Source organism: Artemia sp. Qi Xiang Cuo, chromosome 10 (assembly GCF_049724085.1).
Source record: "Artemia sp. Qi Xiang Cuo chromosome 10, ASM4972408v1, whole genome shotgun sequence".
Lineage (NCBI taxonomy): Eukaryota > Metazoa > Arthropoda > Branchiopoda > Anostraca > Artemiidae > Artemia > Artemia sp. Qi Xiang Cuo.
Window position 1 is genome coordinate 18,656,006 of NC_142803.1, and position 19,810 is coordinate 18,675,815.

A 19,810-nucleotide genomic window follows, 5' to 3' on the forward strand; every position below is an offset into this window, starting at 1 on the left:
AAAGTGGTAGATTGGTGCCATAAAATGGTAGAAAGGTAAACTAAAGAAAAATTTAGTTTTTTCTTTCGCTGTTCTGTAAGTTTTTAAATGTCTGAATATAAAAGGGATTGGTGGATATTGGCCCAAGTCACTTTTTACTTCCAGTTTTTTTTTATCACAAACAATTTGATTAGATTCTCCTGTGACAAAAATCTTTGAAACTTGGTCATTTTATTTAGTTGAATAGGCTAATAAAAAGAAAGAGAATCAATTTGAAGGCTAGATAGTAATCTTGAACTGACCTTTATCTTTCGCTGTTCGGTTAGTTTTTAAATATATGAATATACAAGGGAGTTAAGTTCGAGGCGGAGAACTGTCCTGTTATGAATGAGATACATTTTACATGGCCCGTATCAAATCAAAATGTTCTATATGTGCAGGCGGAATAATATTTTATTATCTTTTGTCTTTCTGTAAACTATTCTAAGGAAAAGAGAATTATATCAAGCCAAGTATAGGCCCCACCTGTTATAATATGTAGAAGCAATAAATCTTTATGTAATTCTGGTTTTGGTCTGATTTTCTTTTAAGATAAATTACCCCATAGTTATATACATCATTGGTTAGATAAAGCGATCCTTTGCGAGGAACATTTGTTTAACATATTATGTATTTTGTTACATTTTGTATGCAATTTAATTGCTCATTTTATTTGAGAGTTTTTCACTAAAAGTATTTAAAAATAAACTTATTCCTATTAAAATAAATATCCTGAAATATATTCCATGTCCCCCAACCACCACTGGTATTTTGGCGTCTGCCCCCCTGGAATATTTTCTGCCCGTGCCCTTGCTAAATAAGTGTATTCTTTCCTGTCAACATTTTATCAAACGTCCTTACGTTTTTCTTTAATTGATCCTTCTTCTTTTGTAAATTTCTAGTTTTTTCTCAATTTGAATAAAGGCTAATACTGAAAGGGAAACAAAATTCTACATATCTGTCCGCTTTTTACTTTTTTTTACGACTGTGTATTTTAAAATCAGACAAAAGACTGAAACCCTGCTATCCGAGTTCTATAGAGTGCAATTAAGGGCAGTTATTTAAATCCGTATATATTTACCCAATGATAAACGTCCCAATATGGCCCGGTAAAATCTATTCGGCATGATTAATTTTCAATTTTCATATCGTCCACTCTTAACCTGGATGCACATAGTGTCTTTCGATGGATTCAACATACTCCTCAGCATTCCCTGAAAGTTCCGACAAAATGATCTTACTATTCCTGATATATTGCACACACCGTTTTGAGAATTTCGATACAAATAGTGTCTTTAGATTTAGTTAAACATCCACCTCGACTTTCTATGAAAGTTTCAACTTAATACCTTTAATTGTCCTAGAGATATTGCAGATATGCAGTTTTGACATCCAGGAAGCATATTGTGTCTTTTGATTTAGTTTAACGCTTCCACTAACATTCCCTGTAAGTTTTAACTTAATAGCCGTATCCGTTCTGTAGATAAATGTAGATACTCCCACGTAAGCTCTTTTGACAACCTGGATGCACGTTGTGTCTTTTAATGGAGTTCAATACTTCCTGAAATTCCCAACTTAATAAACTGAGCCATTCCAAAGATCCTGCAGATAAGCATTTTTTCACCTTCTGGATGTACTTATAGTCTTTTGATTTAGTTAAATGTTAGTATGTAGTAGTAGCAGTAGCAATAGTACTAATACTAGTAAAAGTTGCAGTAGCAATAGAAGTGGTGGTAACAGTCACAGTCGCAATCTGAAAAAAAATATAAGCAGTCACAGTCACAACAAGTGGTAGTCAAAATCAGAGTCGCAATCGCAGAAACAAGTAATCAAAGACGTAGTCAAAACAAGTTGCAGTCGCAAGTAGTCGTAGTTGCAGTCACAAGTAGTTACAATCACATGTAATGCCCTTCACAGTCGAAATCACTAGCAGTCACAAGTAGTTACAGTCGCAAGCAGCCACAGCCGCAAGTGGCCATAGCAACAAATAGTCCACTTTGCAGTCACAAGCAGTTGTAGTTGCAAGTAGTCGAATTTGCAGTCACTAGAAGCCGTATTTGGAAGCGGTTGCAGTCACAAGTAGTCATAGTCACATGAAAAAAGTATTCACAGTTGCAAGTAGTCGGAGTCGCAAGTAGTCGGAGTCATACTCACAAGTAGTCACATTCGCAAGCTGTTGCAAGTAGTTGCAGTCATAGGCACAAGTATTCGCAAGCAATCACAGTCGCAGTCACCAGTAGTAGTAGTCACAATCGTAAGTAGTCGCAATCACAGTCACAAGTGGTCGCAGTCGTAAGTAGTCACAGTTCGAAGCAAATAGTCGCAGCCAAAGTATCTAAGTGATCTCAGTTTGAAGTTGTCACGGTAAAAGGAAGTCAGAGTGACAAGTAGTTCAAAGTAGCTACAGTCACAATAGTCATGTTTGATTTAATAGTCATGTTGAGTTTGATTTTATTCCGCATCTTCCCAACATTCTCCCAGAGTTTCGGCCTAATATCTTTAACTTTTTTGGAAACCACGGATCAAACATGCCCCAAATCTCCCATAAAAACTTATGTGTAAACTAAGGGCAAATTATATAAATTACAGCCCTTACCCCACGTGCTGTGAGAAAGCGGAGGGGGGTCATGTCATCCATGGAGGCATAGTTATTGGGTCTTTCCACTATTATGAATACGGCTAACCCGAAATCTTGATTGCATGGTTTTGGCGGGACGGCAACAAAAAGAAACGTGGGAGGAGGGTTAATTGCCCTCTAACAACTTTTGACTCTTAAAAAGCAAAATAGTACTTTCAATTTCTAATCAAAAGAACCACAGTCTGAAGTTTCTCCGACAACTCCTTCCAGACACAGTTGCTTTGGTAAGAAAAAATAAGTAAGTAAAATATTGAAATTTTATCGTTTTTTACTTAGGCTTTGCTATTGTGCTGCCTATAATGTTAGTGACTAGATGTAATCAATTGTAACGGCACTGCCTATATCACACCTATGCGTGTAGATGCAGATGATTTTGATAGCAATGTCTTTTAAAATTTTAGATTAATCTTAGGTGATCGACAGCAACAGATCATCAAAAATATAAATAAATATAAACGGAAAATTTGGAAAACCTATGAAAAAAAATAATAATGTGTAATAAAGTAACAATTAAATAATGTAATATGCCTAATTACATTTCATCGTTCATACATTTTACGAAACATATTTACATCCCTTCTATTAATTAATCAATTAATTAATTAATTAGTATATAGGTGACTCATGGAATCGTATGAAAGTGGAGTGCCAAAAAAAAAAGAAAAAAAAAAGAAAAGAGAATAATACATAATTAAAGAAAAAATCGGATAAAAAAAATGGTGAGCAGTTAAATAGGCATAAGCTCTAACTGAGAGTTTTCTATCCCAAATCTCAAACTGTAAAATTATACCTAAAATGTATATATTTTTTACAAAAGTTCAGTTTTTTCCAAGGTGGAATATAAGGAAGAACATTACAAAATTTTAAATAATTCAGTGGCATTCTATTTAGTAGGCTGACATACTTTAGAGTTGTAATGAAATCTGAAACATGAAGGACATAATTAGGGTCACGGATTGAAGGGAAGGCAGAAAGGCTAATGGTCTACCCCTTGATTAAAGAAAATTGTTTGTGGGATAGTTTCATTGAATAAATGTGAAAAAACAAAAATTAACCCCCCCCCCTCTAGATATTTTTTTTTTGTCTTTTAACTAGAAAAGAACTAGAAAAAAAACCTTGTCTCCTTACATTTTTATGAGCTGGCACCTCTGTACAGAACGTGGAATAATTATAATTTCCCATAAAAACAGAAATAGAACAGACAACAGAACTGCTTACCATTGAGTTGGGATTCCACTTAAAAGCGTTAGAGATAGCTGTTTGCGTGAAGTTGCTGGCCAAAAATGTGAGGGCATCGAATATTAGTGATATCTCAGCAAAAACAAAGTAATTCTCCGTAATGCCAAAACTGTGAAAGTACGACCTTTTGAACTTATTGTCAATTGGAATTGATGCAACAATCCTTCCTTTGGGGAATTCTCCACCTTTATAAAAGTAAAATTGGAATAAAATAAAAGTAGAACTTATAATACTCTTTCAAGAAGTTTTAACTTGCTTCATTCAGCAGTCCTTAATATTGGCAGTTAATAAATAGTAAAACTTTTATGTTTTGACGCTTTAAAACTTTCCCAGCTGAAGATTTATAGGATTATATTTACAAATTTATCTCAGGGATATAGAAAACTATCTAACTTTAAAGATACAATATATATTGTTTTTTGTGATTTCCAGAACTATTTTCAAAGATTGTTTACGACATTTTGATGTACTTGAAATTAGCACTGAGGCAGCAGTCTTTTGTATGGGATGTTTTCCAGAAAGAGAAGAACTAAGCTTTTATTCTCTATATTTTTCTGTTTTCTCTCGCAATTTCCAAGGTTTTGCATATGATTTACTTATTTTTTTCTTTACTCAAAATCACCTCACCTTCCCTAAAAGCCCCCTCCCTCCACAAATAAATCACTATTGATACAGTAGTCCTAGTGATAACCCAGAATTTTGAAATATAGCTGTAAACAATTGGTAGAATTATATAATTTTAATTTTAATTATTATAACTATGTGTCATTGTTTTATGTTGCTCTTCTTTTGCAAATGAGGTACAATAACAAATAGATTAGATGATTATTGTTTTACTGTATTACGGAACAAAACACCTAAATGAAAAAAGGTAAATAAGCCTCTTTTCGTAAACCATGGTGAAATTAAATGTTATAAAAATGGTTGATTCTCTATCTCTCTTATTAAATGAAGCTTAAGATCAGCTTGACAGCTTTTAATTTGATATCTCCAAGTCTCAAAACAGCAGAACAAAATAGAAATAAAAACCCTGTTAATTCATAAATATCCGCACAAAAATAACCAGAGGCCGCTTTGACATGCTACAACAAACTGAAGCTTTTCAATGGCCAATATTGACTGGAAAAAGTTCAATACTGAGTCAACTACATTAATTCATATAAAATTACAACAAATTAGATGGTGCTGGAATAGTGTGGAATGATACGACAAATAAATGTTAAAATGGGTACATTTGTAACATTAACAAATCAGAAAAGTGGTGAACTGAAAACCACAATTTTAACTAAATTAACACTTCAATAGCTTTTAATAACACGTTCTGATGTCGTGAACTTTTTTATTACAAATAGTGTGAGATGAAATACATTTTTTTTTTTACCAAAATTTGAAACGGGAAAATTCAGATGTTACTTCTCAAAAGCTGAAAGAATTCAATATCAAGGTATTTAGAGGGTGGCAAAAACCAATTTATATAAAAGCATAAAGAACATTTATATGGTAATAAAATGGATGACATGCTATGACGTTCAACAACATCATATATATTTTTACTAATTATACCCAAGGAATTGTAATGATTTATTAGTATTACTAACAGCTCATTGCACCACCAAGCCCTCTGCCTCACTGACACAGAGGTCAAAATAGCTTCGGATACTCTCCCTCCACCCCGCTCCTTTTAGACCTTTATTTTCAAGTTCTTCTCACGGAGAGTTTACATTCTTCCGGAATCTTCTCTTTTGACCTCTTCTGTTCCCATTTGAGAGCGTCGTTCTTTTTGTTTAGGCCCAGCTGAATCTCCAAAAAGCAGAATTTTGGCACCCTGTAATCCATATTTAATAGAACGAGATCTGACTATCTTAACCTCTCGTTCAGTACAGCTTTAGATAGTAGGATCAAAACAATAGACGGTATGTGTCACTCTCACATAAGTGAAACACCACAGAATCTCGCAAATGATGTTCACTTGTATGACTAGTTATACCTAGTTAGACCTATAGGTATAGAAAAAGACTTTATCTGACATCAATAGTGAGGCATATTCCCATGGGCATAGGGAGGGCGGGGGGGGGGGGCAGGGGTGGCAACTGCCCCCCCCTAGACCTTCAAATTTACATTAGATATGGCTGAAAAAGCAGATGGTTTGGAAAAAGCAGTTGATAAAACTACATCACACTATCGACTGCCCCCCCCTAGAGAATATGCAACCTAATGCTGCCTACGCCCATGCATATTCCATTCACATACAAAATTATGTTTTCGCCTTCAGTGAACTACAAATTAGAATCCAGTTTTAGAGTCTAGAATTATATGTTCAGTATATCAAATTAAAAGATGTGTTGATTTTGCCCCTCGGGAAAAAAATGTGGAGATTTGCCCCTGCACCCCATTTATCATCTGCATTTAAAAGTGGAATCCATGTCTGGCTTGAAGATAATGCCAAATCAAATACATAGCAATACATCAACGCTTAGGCACAGAAATCTTGCTAGGCATGCTTGTGAACACCACTTTAAAAAACCATATTATGAATCTATTTGTTATTGTACCTGATTATATATTTTTTATTTATTTTTGTTCATCTATTCATATACTTATTTTATTATTTACCTTTTGACATTACCTGCTGAAGGAGATACCTCACACTCAATGTATGAAGAACAGCTTTGTAAGATGCTGTACCTCTTGTTAGAATGGGTTCCTGAGGGATGTAATCACTGAAAACCCGTTTTTCGATTCCTGAAATCTATTCCTTTATTTTTTTTAAGGTAACTACCAGAATTATTTATAGTATTAAATTGTACAAATTGAATAATAATCCAAATTATTAAAAAAAAGTTAAAAATTGAATAATATCTCAAATCTAAAGCACACATTTCTTCGTCTCCTCGTTGCGCACTTATTTATTTTGAAACTAAGAATCCCTCTAAGCAAAATATAGTTTGTTTTCCATGCAAATAACTTTAGTCTTAATATCTTCACTGTGACGCCTAAAAGTCCATCCAAGATTTTCACGCTTCTTGAATAATTGCCAGGAATTATTTTCTAAGCTGTTCTCAAAGAAAGGATCACAATGGAAATGTAGATCATGAGATTCAACTAGTAATTGAACGTCTATTAGTGTGCTGGTTCACCCTTATCCCTGTGATCGTTATAAGATCTTTAGCAATAACTGAGAGTCCACTGTTGATTTGGAACATCCTTAAAAGAAATATTATGTAGGGGGAAGACAAAATTTCAAGGGGAATAAACCAGAAAAATAAAAATAACAAAAGCATTAGGGGATCATTAGGGGACTGTGTTGATTCACCGTCTATTACTGTGCTGATTCACTATTACTGTGCTATGCTGATCATAATGTTAGGGTAGATCAGAAGAATCAACTAGGAATTGAACGTCTATTACTGTGCTGATTCACCCTTTGAGAACAGCTTAGAAAACGATTTTCTAACATAAGATAAGATATCAGCTACTTATATATTTGAAAACTGAAGGGACAATAAATAAAAATACATTACGGAAACAATACGGAAAAACAATACGGGAGCATTACGGAAAGGAGAAAATTAAAGCAAAAAAAATAATAATAAATTCTCATTTGCAAAAGAAGAGCAACATAAAACAATGAAACATAGTTATAATAATTCAAATTAAAATTAGATAATTCTACCAATTGTTTACAGCTATATTTCAAAATTCTGGGTTATCACTAGGACTACTGTATCAATAGTGATATATTTGTGGAGGGAGGGGTTTGTGGAGGGAGGGGAAGGTGAGGTGATTTTGAGTAAAGAAAAAAATAAGTAAATCATATGCAAAACCTTGGAAATTGCAAGAGAAAACAGAAAAATATAGAGAATAAAAGCTTAGTTCTTCTATTTCTGGAAAACATCCCATACAAAAGACTGCTGCCTCAGTGCTAATTTTAAGTACGTCAAAATGTCGTAAACAATCTTTGAAAATAGTTCTGGAAATCACAAAAAATAATATATATTGTATCTTTAAAGTTAGATAGTTTTCTATATCCCTGAGATAAATTTGTAAATATAATCCTATAAATCTTCAGCTGTGAAAGTTTTACACACTATTTGTAATAAAAAAGTATGCTTTTATATAAATTGGTTTTTGGCACCCTCTAAATACCTTGATATTAAATTCTTTCAGCTTTTGAGAAGTAACATTTGAATTTTCCCGTTTCAAATTTTGGTAAAAAAAAATGTATTTCATCTCACACTATTTGTAATAAAAAAGTTCACGACATCAGAACGTGTTATTAAAAGCTATTGAAGTGTTAATTTAGTTAAAATTGTGGTTTTCAGTTCACCACTTTTCTGATTTGTTAATGTTACAAATGTACCCATTTTAACATTTATTTGTCGTATCATTCCACACTATTCCAGCACCATCTAATTTGTTGTAATTTTATATGAATTAATGTAGTTGATTCAGTATTGAGCTTTTTCCAGTCAATATTGGCCATTGAAAAGCTTCAGTTTGTTGTAGCATGTCAAAGCGGCCTCTGGTTATTTTTGTGCGGATATTTATGAATTAACAGGGTTTTATTTCTATTTTGTTCTGCTGTTTTGAGACTTGGAGATATCAAATTAAAAGCTGTCTAGCTGATCTTAAGCTTCCTTTAATAAGAGAGATAGAGAATCAACCATTTTTATAACATTTAATTTCACCATGGTTTATGAAAAGAGGCTTATTTACCTTTTTTTCATTTAGGTGTTTTGTTCCGTAATACTGTGAAACGATAATCAACTAATAGGGCAACTGCTGTTATTTTATGTTTATCACTGTGGTACCTACAACTCACATTCTTCTGCACAACTTGATTTCCTTGTGCCACACCTTGTCCAGGAGACAAGAAAATCATGTTCATATCATAACCCACTCTACTCACCTAAAGGAAGAACCCCAAAGACAAAAATGCTTGGAGAAAAGCTTTGTCTGGGATTACACATCCATCTAGAACTAACTTAATGAAGTGTCTACCTTTCCAACTTCTCTGTTGGTTAGTTTGAGTAAAAGGTCAATAGATATTTGGAATATAGAGATAAAACAGGATAAGGGACTCAAAGCGTATCTCGAACTTATGCCCAAAGATGGATGGATAGATGATAGACCATCTATCAACAAGTGAAAATGACATCATTTTTATACATTCGTGAAAAAGGCTTATGGCAGCTGTGCCTCTCACTCGGACTATCTGTCTCGGCTTTTTCTCCAATTAGCCATAGATTGATGGCAACTTCATTTTAATTCAGTTCGTTCCGTACGTTGAAACAGGGTACAAGAAAAGCAGTTACTTTTCAGACGAGGGGCAAAACTAAAAAAAGTTGTATGAAGGATTGAACCCATGGATGTTGAAACAGGGTACAAGTAAAGCAGTTACTTACCTGAGGAGGGATTAAACTCAACAAAGTTGTATGAAGGATTGGACCCACGGACGTTGAAACAGGGTACAAGTAAAGCAGTTACTTACCTGAGGAGGGATTAAACTCAACAAAGTTGTATGAAGGATTGAACCCATGGACGTTGAAACAGGGTACAAGTAAAGCAGTTACTTACCTGACGAGGGATTAAACTCAACAAAGTTGTATGAAGGATTGGACCCATGGACGTTGAAACAGGGTACAAGTAAAGCAGTTACTTACCTGACGAGGGATTAAACTCAACAAAGTTGTATGATGGATTAGACCCATGGATGTTCGCCATGTTATACACCGTTCCATCCTGGGAAACATGTGGGTGAGCTGTTGTATGATGAACAGCTACATATTTGCCCACATCGACCTAAAAACAACACAACAAGATGTAAGTTTGTAGTCCGAAACAATTGATATAAAATGATATTTTATTGGATGAATGTTTATCGTCAAGAAATACACTATGTAGACATAATATAAAATGGTGCTCCACGTAAATACAGCAAGTTTCAAAATAAATGAAATAATCTAGCTGGATTTAGTCAGCTTATAACAGACAACCGTTCGGTGATTTGTATAAATTTCATCAGTTTTTTTTTCAGAGGTGACAAACAGTGATTATAAAACAGAGTTCGAACAAATCGCAAAACACAACAGGAAGGTGGCACCAGGTGGCACAGGAAGGTGACTCCTAGCAAACAAAATGTGTGACACAATCAAAAAACCATTTGCCGTTTCTGAACTCAAACCCTTTGGAGTCGATGTACTTATGGATGCATTAAATAGCTATTTATCGCCAAATGTTGGTTGGTCTTAGTAAAATACTTTAAAACAAAATCTAATCACTGAAATCTTAAGAATTGGTTGTATTTGCAGCAAGACAACTTGTTTCCTCATTATACCAGGCCTACCGTATTAGATGACAGACAATTGAAACCATCTATTTGTTGATCAAATGTGATGTGGGAATTTTTTTTAACCAGTTCTATTGACTTGCAGTGCTCTGTTTGCGTTAACATTCTACTGCATCAAGCATGTGAGTTGTCAGGCGTCAGGCATGTGACTCAGCCTAACTACCATATACTTCCGACTACTACTTGGCTTTCCCGTTAATCATTAGGAGCGGAGGAGTACGCTCCCAAATAGTTGTATTTGGAGCAAGAGGACTTGTTTTCTCATTATACCAGGCCTACTGCAATAGATGACAGACAATTGACACCATCCATTTGTTGTTCAAATGTGATGTGGGAATTTTTTTATTCCTTTATTGACTTCCACTGACCTGTTTGCGTTAAAATTCTACTGCAGCAAGCATGCGAGTTTTCAGGCGTCCGGAATTTGACTCAGGCTGTCTACCACCGCCTACCGACTACTACTTAGGTTTCCCGTTAATCGTTAGGAGCGGAGGAGTCTGAAAATCCGTTCGAGCCTCTTTGATCCAGACTTAACGATCTGTAAGTCATTTTAGCTATGTTAACTTTTTTTATCCAAAATATTAACCAAGAAAACTTGCCCGATTTTCTTCCCGAAATATATACAATTTACCCATTTTTTCACTGGTTGATATTTTTTCTGCTTTCCTAGTTTTTTTGCTAGGACTAAACAATTTTGTCTTAGAAATTATTTTCCTAATGTTGTGATTACGATTTTCCCAAAAGTTAAAGTTAAACTTTACAAACTTTCACTAGAAGTGTGAACTTTGCTTAAAACGCTACAGATTAAAAAAAAAAAAAAAAGATGTGGTTCAAATTTAAAACTAGTAACAATATATGGGTAAAGACCCTTTTTTGAGTTTTTTAACTCTGTATACGTAGGCAAGGCGTTTCAGAATTTAAAGCAGGCTATACAGTTCATAATCATAGAAAAACTCCCTTCCAACTAAACATTACATTTTAATCACATTACACAGGGAACCAACATATTATAAAAAAATCACACAGACATGAGTTCGGACCAACTTCTATATAGATAGGGATTTTTTTAAACTTCTCCGTTAAGATCATCACACAGGGAGATATCCGTTTCAATCTTGATGCCTGGAATAATTTGCCAGAGCCGACTAGAAACGGTCAGACGGTTGGGGCCTTTAAAAGAATTGCAAAATAATCTTTGGTCTCTTGATCACTCACTTTCGTTCTCTTTTATTTCTTTCTTTGCCTGGAATAATTGCCTGGAAGAATTTTCCAGAGCCCACTAGAAACGTTCAGACGGTTGGGGCCTTTACAAGAATTGCAAAATAATCTTTGGTCTCTTGATCACTCAATTTCGTTCTCTTTTATTTCTTTCTTTGCCTGGAATAATTGCGTGGAATAATTTTCCAGAGCCGACTAGAAACGGTCAGACGGTTGGGGCCTTTACAAGAATTGCAAAATAATCTTTGGTCTCTTGATCACTCAATTTCGTTCTCTTTTATTTCTTTCTTTGCCTCTCCCCATCCTATAAGTGAGGTTTCAGTTGAAATATGTGAGGTTACATACGTGAGGTTCCTCACATCCCATATGTGAGGTTCCAGTGTGTTATTTTGTTAATTGCTCATCTGCACTTAGCTCCAGCTTAGCTCTCGGAGATTAGTCAACAGATGGCGGCTGATTATCACTTTCCTTTCTAGATATTTTTTTGTTGCTTTTTTGCACTGTTTTGCTTTTGACTTCTTTTTTTGGTTTCCTCTTTCTTTTCTTTTCCTTTCTTTCTTCTTTTTCTTTTCTTTCATGTTCATAGAGCCTCCAAAGGTGTATTTGATTTTGTTGTTGAATGTTTTTTTTTATTTTGCTGACTATCAGTTTCGTTTATATTTTGCACTTTTTTTTAATAATAAAATTTAAAAAACCTAATAAAAGGTAATGCATTTTAAACTGACTGTGTCTATTCAGGTAACAGTGTAAGGACGATCAAGTACCTGTTTACAATGGATACTTTTTAAAACTAAAACCTCAAACAGCAAGGCAACCTGCAACTTGCAAGTCCTTTAATCAAGCAACATACAGCTCTACTGTTTCAGATAGTCCTGATCTGTGGCTTGGTATTTATGAAATTTTTTGTCGGTCAAATAACTCTCTACCTTAAACAGGGCAAAAAAGACGCCTCCATGTGCACTTGTTATCACCCATTACCGTCTTGTGTACTACGTTTAAACTCTTTGAGTCATTTCCGGTAGCATTGAAGAAAGTTATTCAACCTCTCCTCACCAGCCATCAACAAAGCTCAGGCAGAGAGCACCATCTATTTCTGCTTAAATGAGTTAAAGGACATTCAGACCGAGTTAGGTTTTTTATTCTATATACGCTTGATGTCACAAGAGGTTTTGATTCGTATATATTCGTGCAAGTTTTTCTTAGGGCTCATCCGAAAGTATCGATGTTGTAAATATTATTTGATATATGTACAAGATATATGTACAAAAATTTGAAAACTAAACTAAAGATGGTAGTATATAATTTTAAATACTGGAACGTAGTCAAAAAGGAGCTTTGACCTCTCTGGTTCTGTTAAATAATTGTGTTACTGACACTCAGGATAAGCTAAACGGTACATTTACCGTGAACGAGTTGATTTCTCACTAGTTACGTTTGCAGATGATTTATTGAGCACTTCTTCCATTGTCTAAGTATGGTATTGGACTCTTGAGTGTCTTCGAGAAGAGTGTTAGCATATACCATTTAGTTTTCACACTCGTTAGACAGTTGTTCTGCCGTTTAACTATAAAGAAAACGGATGTTGAATAAGTCTATCTGGCTCTGAAATATATTTTGCTAGCAGTCTCACTTATATGGGTATACTAATTGGAGCAAATCTTGAAACTGCCAACCTGGCACTAAAAATTATGCTCATAAGATTAGGGCTGCGTATGCTTCCCTTGCTTCAAAAGTTTCATAACTCAGTACAGCTGCAACTGATATCAGTTACATAACAGTCTATTAGTTCCTCATTTACTTACTCTTGCTCCTTTCTGGTATACTTTTCATTGTGGTATTGTGATACATAACAGTATCACCAACAGTATCAGTATTGACTGTGATACACAATGAATGTGATACATAACAGTCTTTTAATTCCTCATTTACTTACTCTTGCTCCTTTCTGGTCTATTTGTAAATATGGCAAGAGGCAACAAGTTCACCGCCTTTGTTCTAAAGTTTCAAATTACTTGACAGAACTCCCATAGGAAAAGTAGCTCTTTTCTGAAAATAAAGTATCGATTGGTAAATCCAGTTTGAGTTAGTGAGAAGTGTATTAATGGTGTTCAATTGAATGCCAAGAGTCTTCTCATTTTGGCCATTTCTGTTCATCCCGTGTTCGTAGTTGTCAAAGTGCATTTTCCTTTCTGTTGTTCTTCTTGTTTTTACTCGGTTTTTTTTTGGTATACCCAAATTTCTAAATGATGGTTTAAAAATAAAGCGATATTGATGATAATAAGTATAAAGTTTAAATTCTTATAACGAAGTATCATGGACGAAATTTAACAAATTTGCCAAATTTAGATTGTCAAATTTACCAAAGTGTAAAACAAAAATTCGGAAAACAATGATAAGATTTATCTGTAAATTCATTCAGACGTAAAGAATTTTTATCTGCTACCGGGAAAAACAGCAATTTCATATAATTTTATAAGAAATTATGCTACAAGCATACCATGCTTTCATTTTCAGTATTTAAAAAATATATTTTTCAATGTAGTAGGATTTCTTTTTTCTTTTTTAGTGCATTTAGGAGAGGGGGTCAATGGTGTGACTCTCTAAGCTCAGCCAGAGTCGATCAAAATCTAATTAGGTACCTGAAGAAATCTGGGGGAAAACACAAGAAGCGTCAGATGATTTCCCCCCAAGCACACATTGCACTCCCGGGCGAAGGCATCGAACCCGGAGATCGGTATCTGCGCAACGCAGGGCATTGGTCAGCATGTGAAAAATTTGGTTAAGTTTTTTAGAGAATTTGAATATTTTAATCCAAAAACCTTAATCATTTTCATTTGTTCTTACAATTTCTCCAAGGGTTTCCAGACTTGCAGCATCTACTCTTCGAAGCAATTTGGTCTCAGTCATAGCATAGAGAGCATCGCCATGATAGCACAAATTCACAGAACAGTTGTCAGTCACCTCCCCAGCATTAGGTATTGAAAATCGATTCATAAATCTAAAACAAATCGAGATTTAGTATTTTGAAAATAAATACATTAAGAATGAGAAAAACACCGTTTTTAGAGTTCATTTGTGGGGCTGGTGAAAAGTAAGCCGCATTGTCGCGAGGATGAAATCTAACTCAAGTTCACCTACTAGGCCATACTCGTGAAAATTTTTTTTTTGCAAAAAGTTTGCATTTTGGATTTGTCCAGGTTGTGATTAATGAGGAAGTAAAAACTTTTTATTACAGGCTTCACGGCTATATCACAGATGATGATTTGCCGCTAGTCCTGGTAATTACCTCATTTTCTAACACTGAGGTATTTGTTATACCTTCTCTTGAACGTGTCAAGGGAAGGATTTTCCAGGATTACTTCTGCCGGCAATCTATTCCACGTGGTGACCGGTCGCGGGGCTAAACTCGTTTTCAGATATGCTTGGCGGGGAGTACCCTGCTCAATTTAGTCTTGACTAGCTGTACTTCTGCGAGTTGATCGCAAGGGCTTTGCTCTATCAGGAACGAGCTTCGATAGCTCCTCTGATGGAGGGTTATACAAGTACTTGTAGAAAACCGACATGAATGCCACATCGAGACGTTCCTGGATCAACTGTGGGGTGTTAGTTGTCGTGTTTCCAGAGGTTGCTGCACGAACTGCTCTATTTTGAACTTGTTGGAGTGGAGCGATGCGGTTTTTTGTGCACCAGCAAAGAGAGGACACGCATATTCCATGATCGGTCGGATGCACAAAATGAAAAGTGGCAGAAGTTAATCATCAGGGAGAAGACTTTTGCATCTCAGGACAACTATTAACTTCTTGGAGCAAGAGGATCTAATTTTACTGAGATGCTCAGTCCATGAGAGATCCGAAGATGAATTAACTCCAAGTAGGCGCAGTGTATCAATTCGCGTTATTTCCTCTCCTTTGAAGACGAAATAAGGATGAGCCCTCATATTACGTGCCTTAGAAATTAGGAGCTCTTTTGTTTTCAATGCGTTAAAACTTACAAGCCATGCATCTGCCCACGCCTCAATTTGCTCCAGGTCAGCCTGAAGCTCCTTGCTGGGTTCGCTGGCATCTTTGTCTTTTGCAATCGATGTTTTTGTTGTCGTGTGGTGCAAAGTGGTGAGTTTTCTTCATAAGATTGTCCCCTAAGTCATTTATGAACACCAAGAAAAGAGTTGGCCCAAAAATACTTCCTTCGGGTACTGATAAAACTGGTTGTTCTTTTGATATGAAGCCGTGGAGGACAACTTGCAACGATCGTTGACGAAGAAAGTCAGCAAGCCCCTGAAATAGTCGATCATGAATTCCATAGGCTTTCAGTTTGCAAAGAAGTCCCTTGTGCCATACACGATCAAAGGCCATTACGATGTCAAAGGAGAGAAGGTGAATATCGTGCCCCTGAGAAAAGAGCTCAAGCCACTCTTGATACTTCGCAATCAGACAGTCTAGCCTAGACCGTTTTCTGCGAAAACCGTATTGCGCGTCTGCCAAAAACCAATGTGACTCAAGGTATTGGTAAAGGGTCTTATTAATTACCCTTCCATAAACTTTACCTACGCAGGACAGCAGACTTATTGGACAATATGATCCTTCATTAGTAAGGTCAGACTCTGCCTTTGAGCAGTTTCTCCTCACACTGCACATGAGAAGTTTCCCAGTCTTTCGGGAATGATCCCGCTGCAAAGCATTTTCTATACAGAGAGCCAAGAGGACCAGCAAGTTCAGGGGCAAATCTCTCAAGGATGAGATTGGGAATCGTGTCAGGTCCTGAAGCTTTGGTGACATCCAGCTGGCTTAGCGTTCTGAGCACCTTACTAATAGTTATGTTAACGCTGGTGCTTTTTGCATCTGTTCGTGGCGAAAAAGAAGGAAGGGAGACACCGTTCTCATAAAGTTGGGAGACCTTTGAAATGGCTTGTGAAACAGCATCTGCTTTTTCCTGGCCTAACTGGATCCTCGTCTCTTCATCATGAAGCGAGGGAATTGATGTTAATTTAGATGACAGTAGGGCTTCTTTGATGACCATCCACCACCGCTTTGCAGGGGCACTTTTCAGTTTATCTACAAACTTGTGCTTGTAATTGGCTCTAGCTTGTACAGCTTAAACAGACTCGTTTCAAGTGCTAATAAATCAGAGCGGTCCTCGTCGGATTCTGTCGAACGCCATTTCTTGTGACCTTTCTTCCTGGCTCTGATTGCCTTTCTAAAACCAGCATTGAACCAAGGCGTATCTCGAGATGAGACTTTTACTGTTGGGACGAATTGCTCAATGGCCTCTGTAATCGTAAAAAAGCCACTGCTTTTTCGTAAAAAGCCACTGCTTTTTACTGCAGTGTTTCGTAAAAAGCCACTGCTTTATGTGAGGCTTCTTTTAAAAATTTACTCCATGGCTTTGCCGATAAAAAGTTTCGAAGACCATCCCAGTCTGTGCGGTAATACTGCCTGAGGATCCGCTCGTGCTTTACAGGTGGAGGTATTTTGAGATTTCCACGAGCTATAATTGCCCCAGGGTCGATGGCAAAAGGATAGCTTTCAACACTAAAGGAATCAGAATGATCAGTTAAGAAGAGGTCAAGCCTGGAGGATCCAAGAGGGCCCATGTAAGAGTCGAATTCAACAAGTTGCTCTAAGCCATAAGAAAGATTTAAGTATAGTAGAGCTACGCCTTCAACATAAGTCGTACAACTTTTCACTCAGTGGCCCGGATAAATGTTGAAGTCGCCTTGGATTATTTTTATACCTGATTTGGGGGAACTTTTGCTTCACAAATTCCAAACAGTCTTCCAGACGTTCGGTAATTTTCATCTTTGGTGGGTTACAGACTGTACCAATGATAAGCGATTTGTTTGGTAGTTTTACTTTCATTCAAAGGACCTCCTTATCGCTAGAAATCGAAAGTGCCAAAAAAGATGTTATTTTTACGGTACATAGCAACACTACCTCCACCAAAAGTCAAGCTTCTCTTGTTTTTTTGCGATTCAGCCTTAGCGGAGTGTAACCAGGAATGTTGATCTCACTATCAATGACGCAAGAATTCAGGTTCATCCTCTTCAAAATAGCCCATAAATGGCGTTTGGCAACTACAGTCCAACTATGTCAAATATAAAAGCGGATAAAAGCCCCCCTTCTCTGTCTATCTGTCTTAGACCCCCCTTGGTCTCTTAATAAAGAGTATACGGTAAAACAAGGGTTACATTTTGTCCTACCACGTCAAGCAGAATATAAAGTACTAAATATTATGCCGTTAATAGTATTCATCATAGACTTTTCTTAAGCCATTCTCATATTTTTCCCTCTAGTTCTGTAGCACTGTCATCGGTAGTCACTGTCACCCGTGCAGCCCCAGCCATTTAAACATTAGACTCTCAATTACTTGAACTATCTGTCTTGGCTTTTCTCTGTCTATAATTAGCCATGTCTTGATGCAACCACATACAACCTACTACAAAATACTTGATAACTTCAATTCAAAATCAACGGACTCAACCAAATTAGCTCGATCCCAATTAGTGGTTCACATTACACCCGATTCCCTTTCACAAAAGTCCCAGTCCTCTTTAGTTTCTTGAGATTGTTCTTTCTAAAATCTAATTTGGGTGTCATCATTTACAAAATACTATTTATTAAGTACCATAAGCAAACTTTTTAGGCCCTATGCCCTATGCATAAGTACTTAAGAACTAATAAACGATTTTAGGGTTCCACTAAATGCGTGATAATTTAACGACTGCATTGCATATTTTGTACACCATTGCTCAATAGTTAATTACTTATTTTGATGTTTTAGCAAATGGGTAAGACACTGGTGTAGGAAATATACCTGTGAACACTCAATGAGATGGTTGTTTTTCTTGTAAAATTTTAATCACCAATGATAGAGCCCTATCTCAGTGATTGCAGGCATTTTTGGACCATTAATAAGAAATATGAATAAATACGAGCTATCTGTTTATTTATTATTGGAAAATATACCAGTTGAGTATTCTACTTTGAAAAAGTTCGCGGTTACGAAGCATAAGTTAGTAAAGACCTGGGCTAACAACAACCGAAAATGAAAAAATAGTTTCGATAAGAATATATAAATCAAATGAGCTTTTATGAGCTTTTAATGGGATGAGCTTTTATGCTGTTTCCAACTATTCAAAATTCGTCAAATTTACAGGTAAATTTAAAAGCTCCGAGCCTGGCAAAATTTACCTAATTTTCAGAAGCAAAAAAAACCTCTTCAAAGATTTTTGTGATCTTTATGATATTTACACCAACGAGTTCAGTACATCAGAGGACTGAAATGTAGAGGTTTCAAACTCTTATCTACGAAAAGTATAACTTAGATATTTTTATTCGAGAGGGGAGATTATGGATTGACGTTTATTTGTTTGTCGGACAAATGAATGTGCATTGTCAGTTTAATACATAAATACTGAGGTTTAGTAATCATAATCTTAATATTGTTTGATTTATTAAAGTTATAAAAGTAAAAACATTTATATTTTTTTCAGTAAAGTGAAACTCCACAAGATAAAATCCGGGAAATTTCGTAAAGATCACAATAGATTTTTGTGATCTTTATGATATTTACACCAACGAATTCAGTACATCAGAGGACTGAAATGTAGAAGTTTCAAACTCTTATCTACAAAAAGTATGAATTAGATATTTTTATTCGAGAAGGGAGATTATGGATGGGCGTTTATTTGTTTGTCGGACTCTTGCTTTTTTCCACGGGTGATCTTACCGAACGCACAGCCCTAAAAAGTAGAGAGATGGCTTATTGGAATGGATATTAAAAGTTCAAATGCACATTTTAGAAGAAAAGGAAGTAAATCTTTATTAATATAAATAGTTACAACACAATATTAAATCTAGCTAATGGAGAAAAAAGTTCAACGTGTTAGCTTAATAAATACGAAACAGAAGAGAAAAGCAAAGTAACATGAATATCCTCAGAAAAAGCGATACAAAGCAAGATAAAAGCACCAGGAAGCAAAAAAAGATAGTACAAATCAAATCAAAAGCAAAAATAAATCAAAACTCGTATGTCCCCACACCACGTCAAGGGACAATGTCCAAGCAGATTTTTTCATTGACAAGCAATTCTCTGGAAACATCTCATGCAGATGCAACTCATTTTTAACATAGGGGATCTCGTACCTTGATCAAAATCAAGGTATGAGAACCTCGGCAATAGCCTTATCATGGAAATGGTTTGTTGGATGGTTTGTGTTTTGTTGGTTGTGGAATGGTTTGTTGGTTTGTTGAATGTCGAAAAACCGCATTGCTGTTTATTATTCTTTTAGTTATTTGAGATTAAGAATATCAAGGAATAAAAGATCACTTATATTTCCGATAGACCTTAAA

The 19,810-nt window shown here is 35.7% G+C and overlaps 1 protein-coding gene across 1 annotated transcript in view; it reads right to left on the minus strand.

Annotated features, from left to right (window-relative positions):
- LOC148947539 (carotenoid-cleaving dioxygenase, mitochondrial-like) overlaps positions 1 to 19,810 on the minus strand; it is a 197,680-nt gene that overhangs the window by 165,802 nt on the left and 12,068 nt on the right. The window contains exons 3-5 of the mRNA XM_089095298.1: positions 14,307 to 14,460; positions 9,559 to 9,697; positions 3,875 to 4,080 (exon numbers count right to left, since the gene is read on the minus strand). Coding sequence (XP_088951424.1) covers positions 3,875 to 4,080; positions 9,559 to 9,697; positions 14,307 to 14,460 — 499 coding nt within the window. The remainder of the gene's footprint in view (positions 1 to 3,874; positions 4,081 to 9,558; positions 9,698 to 14,306; positions 14,461 to 19,810) is intronic.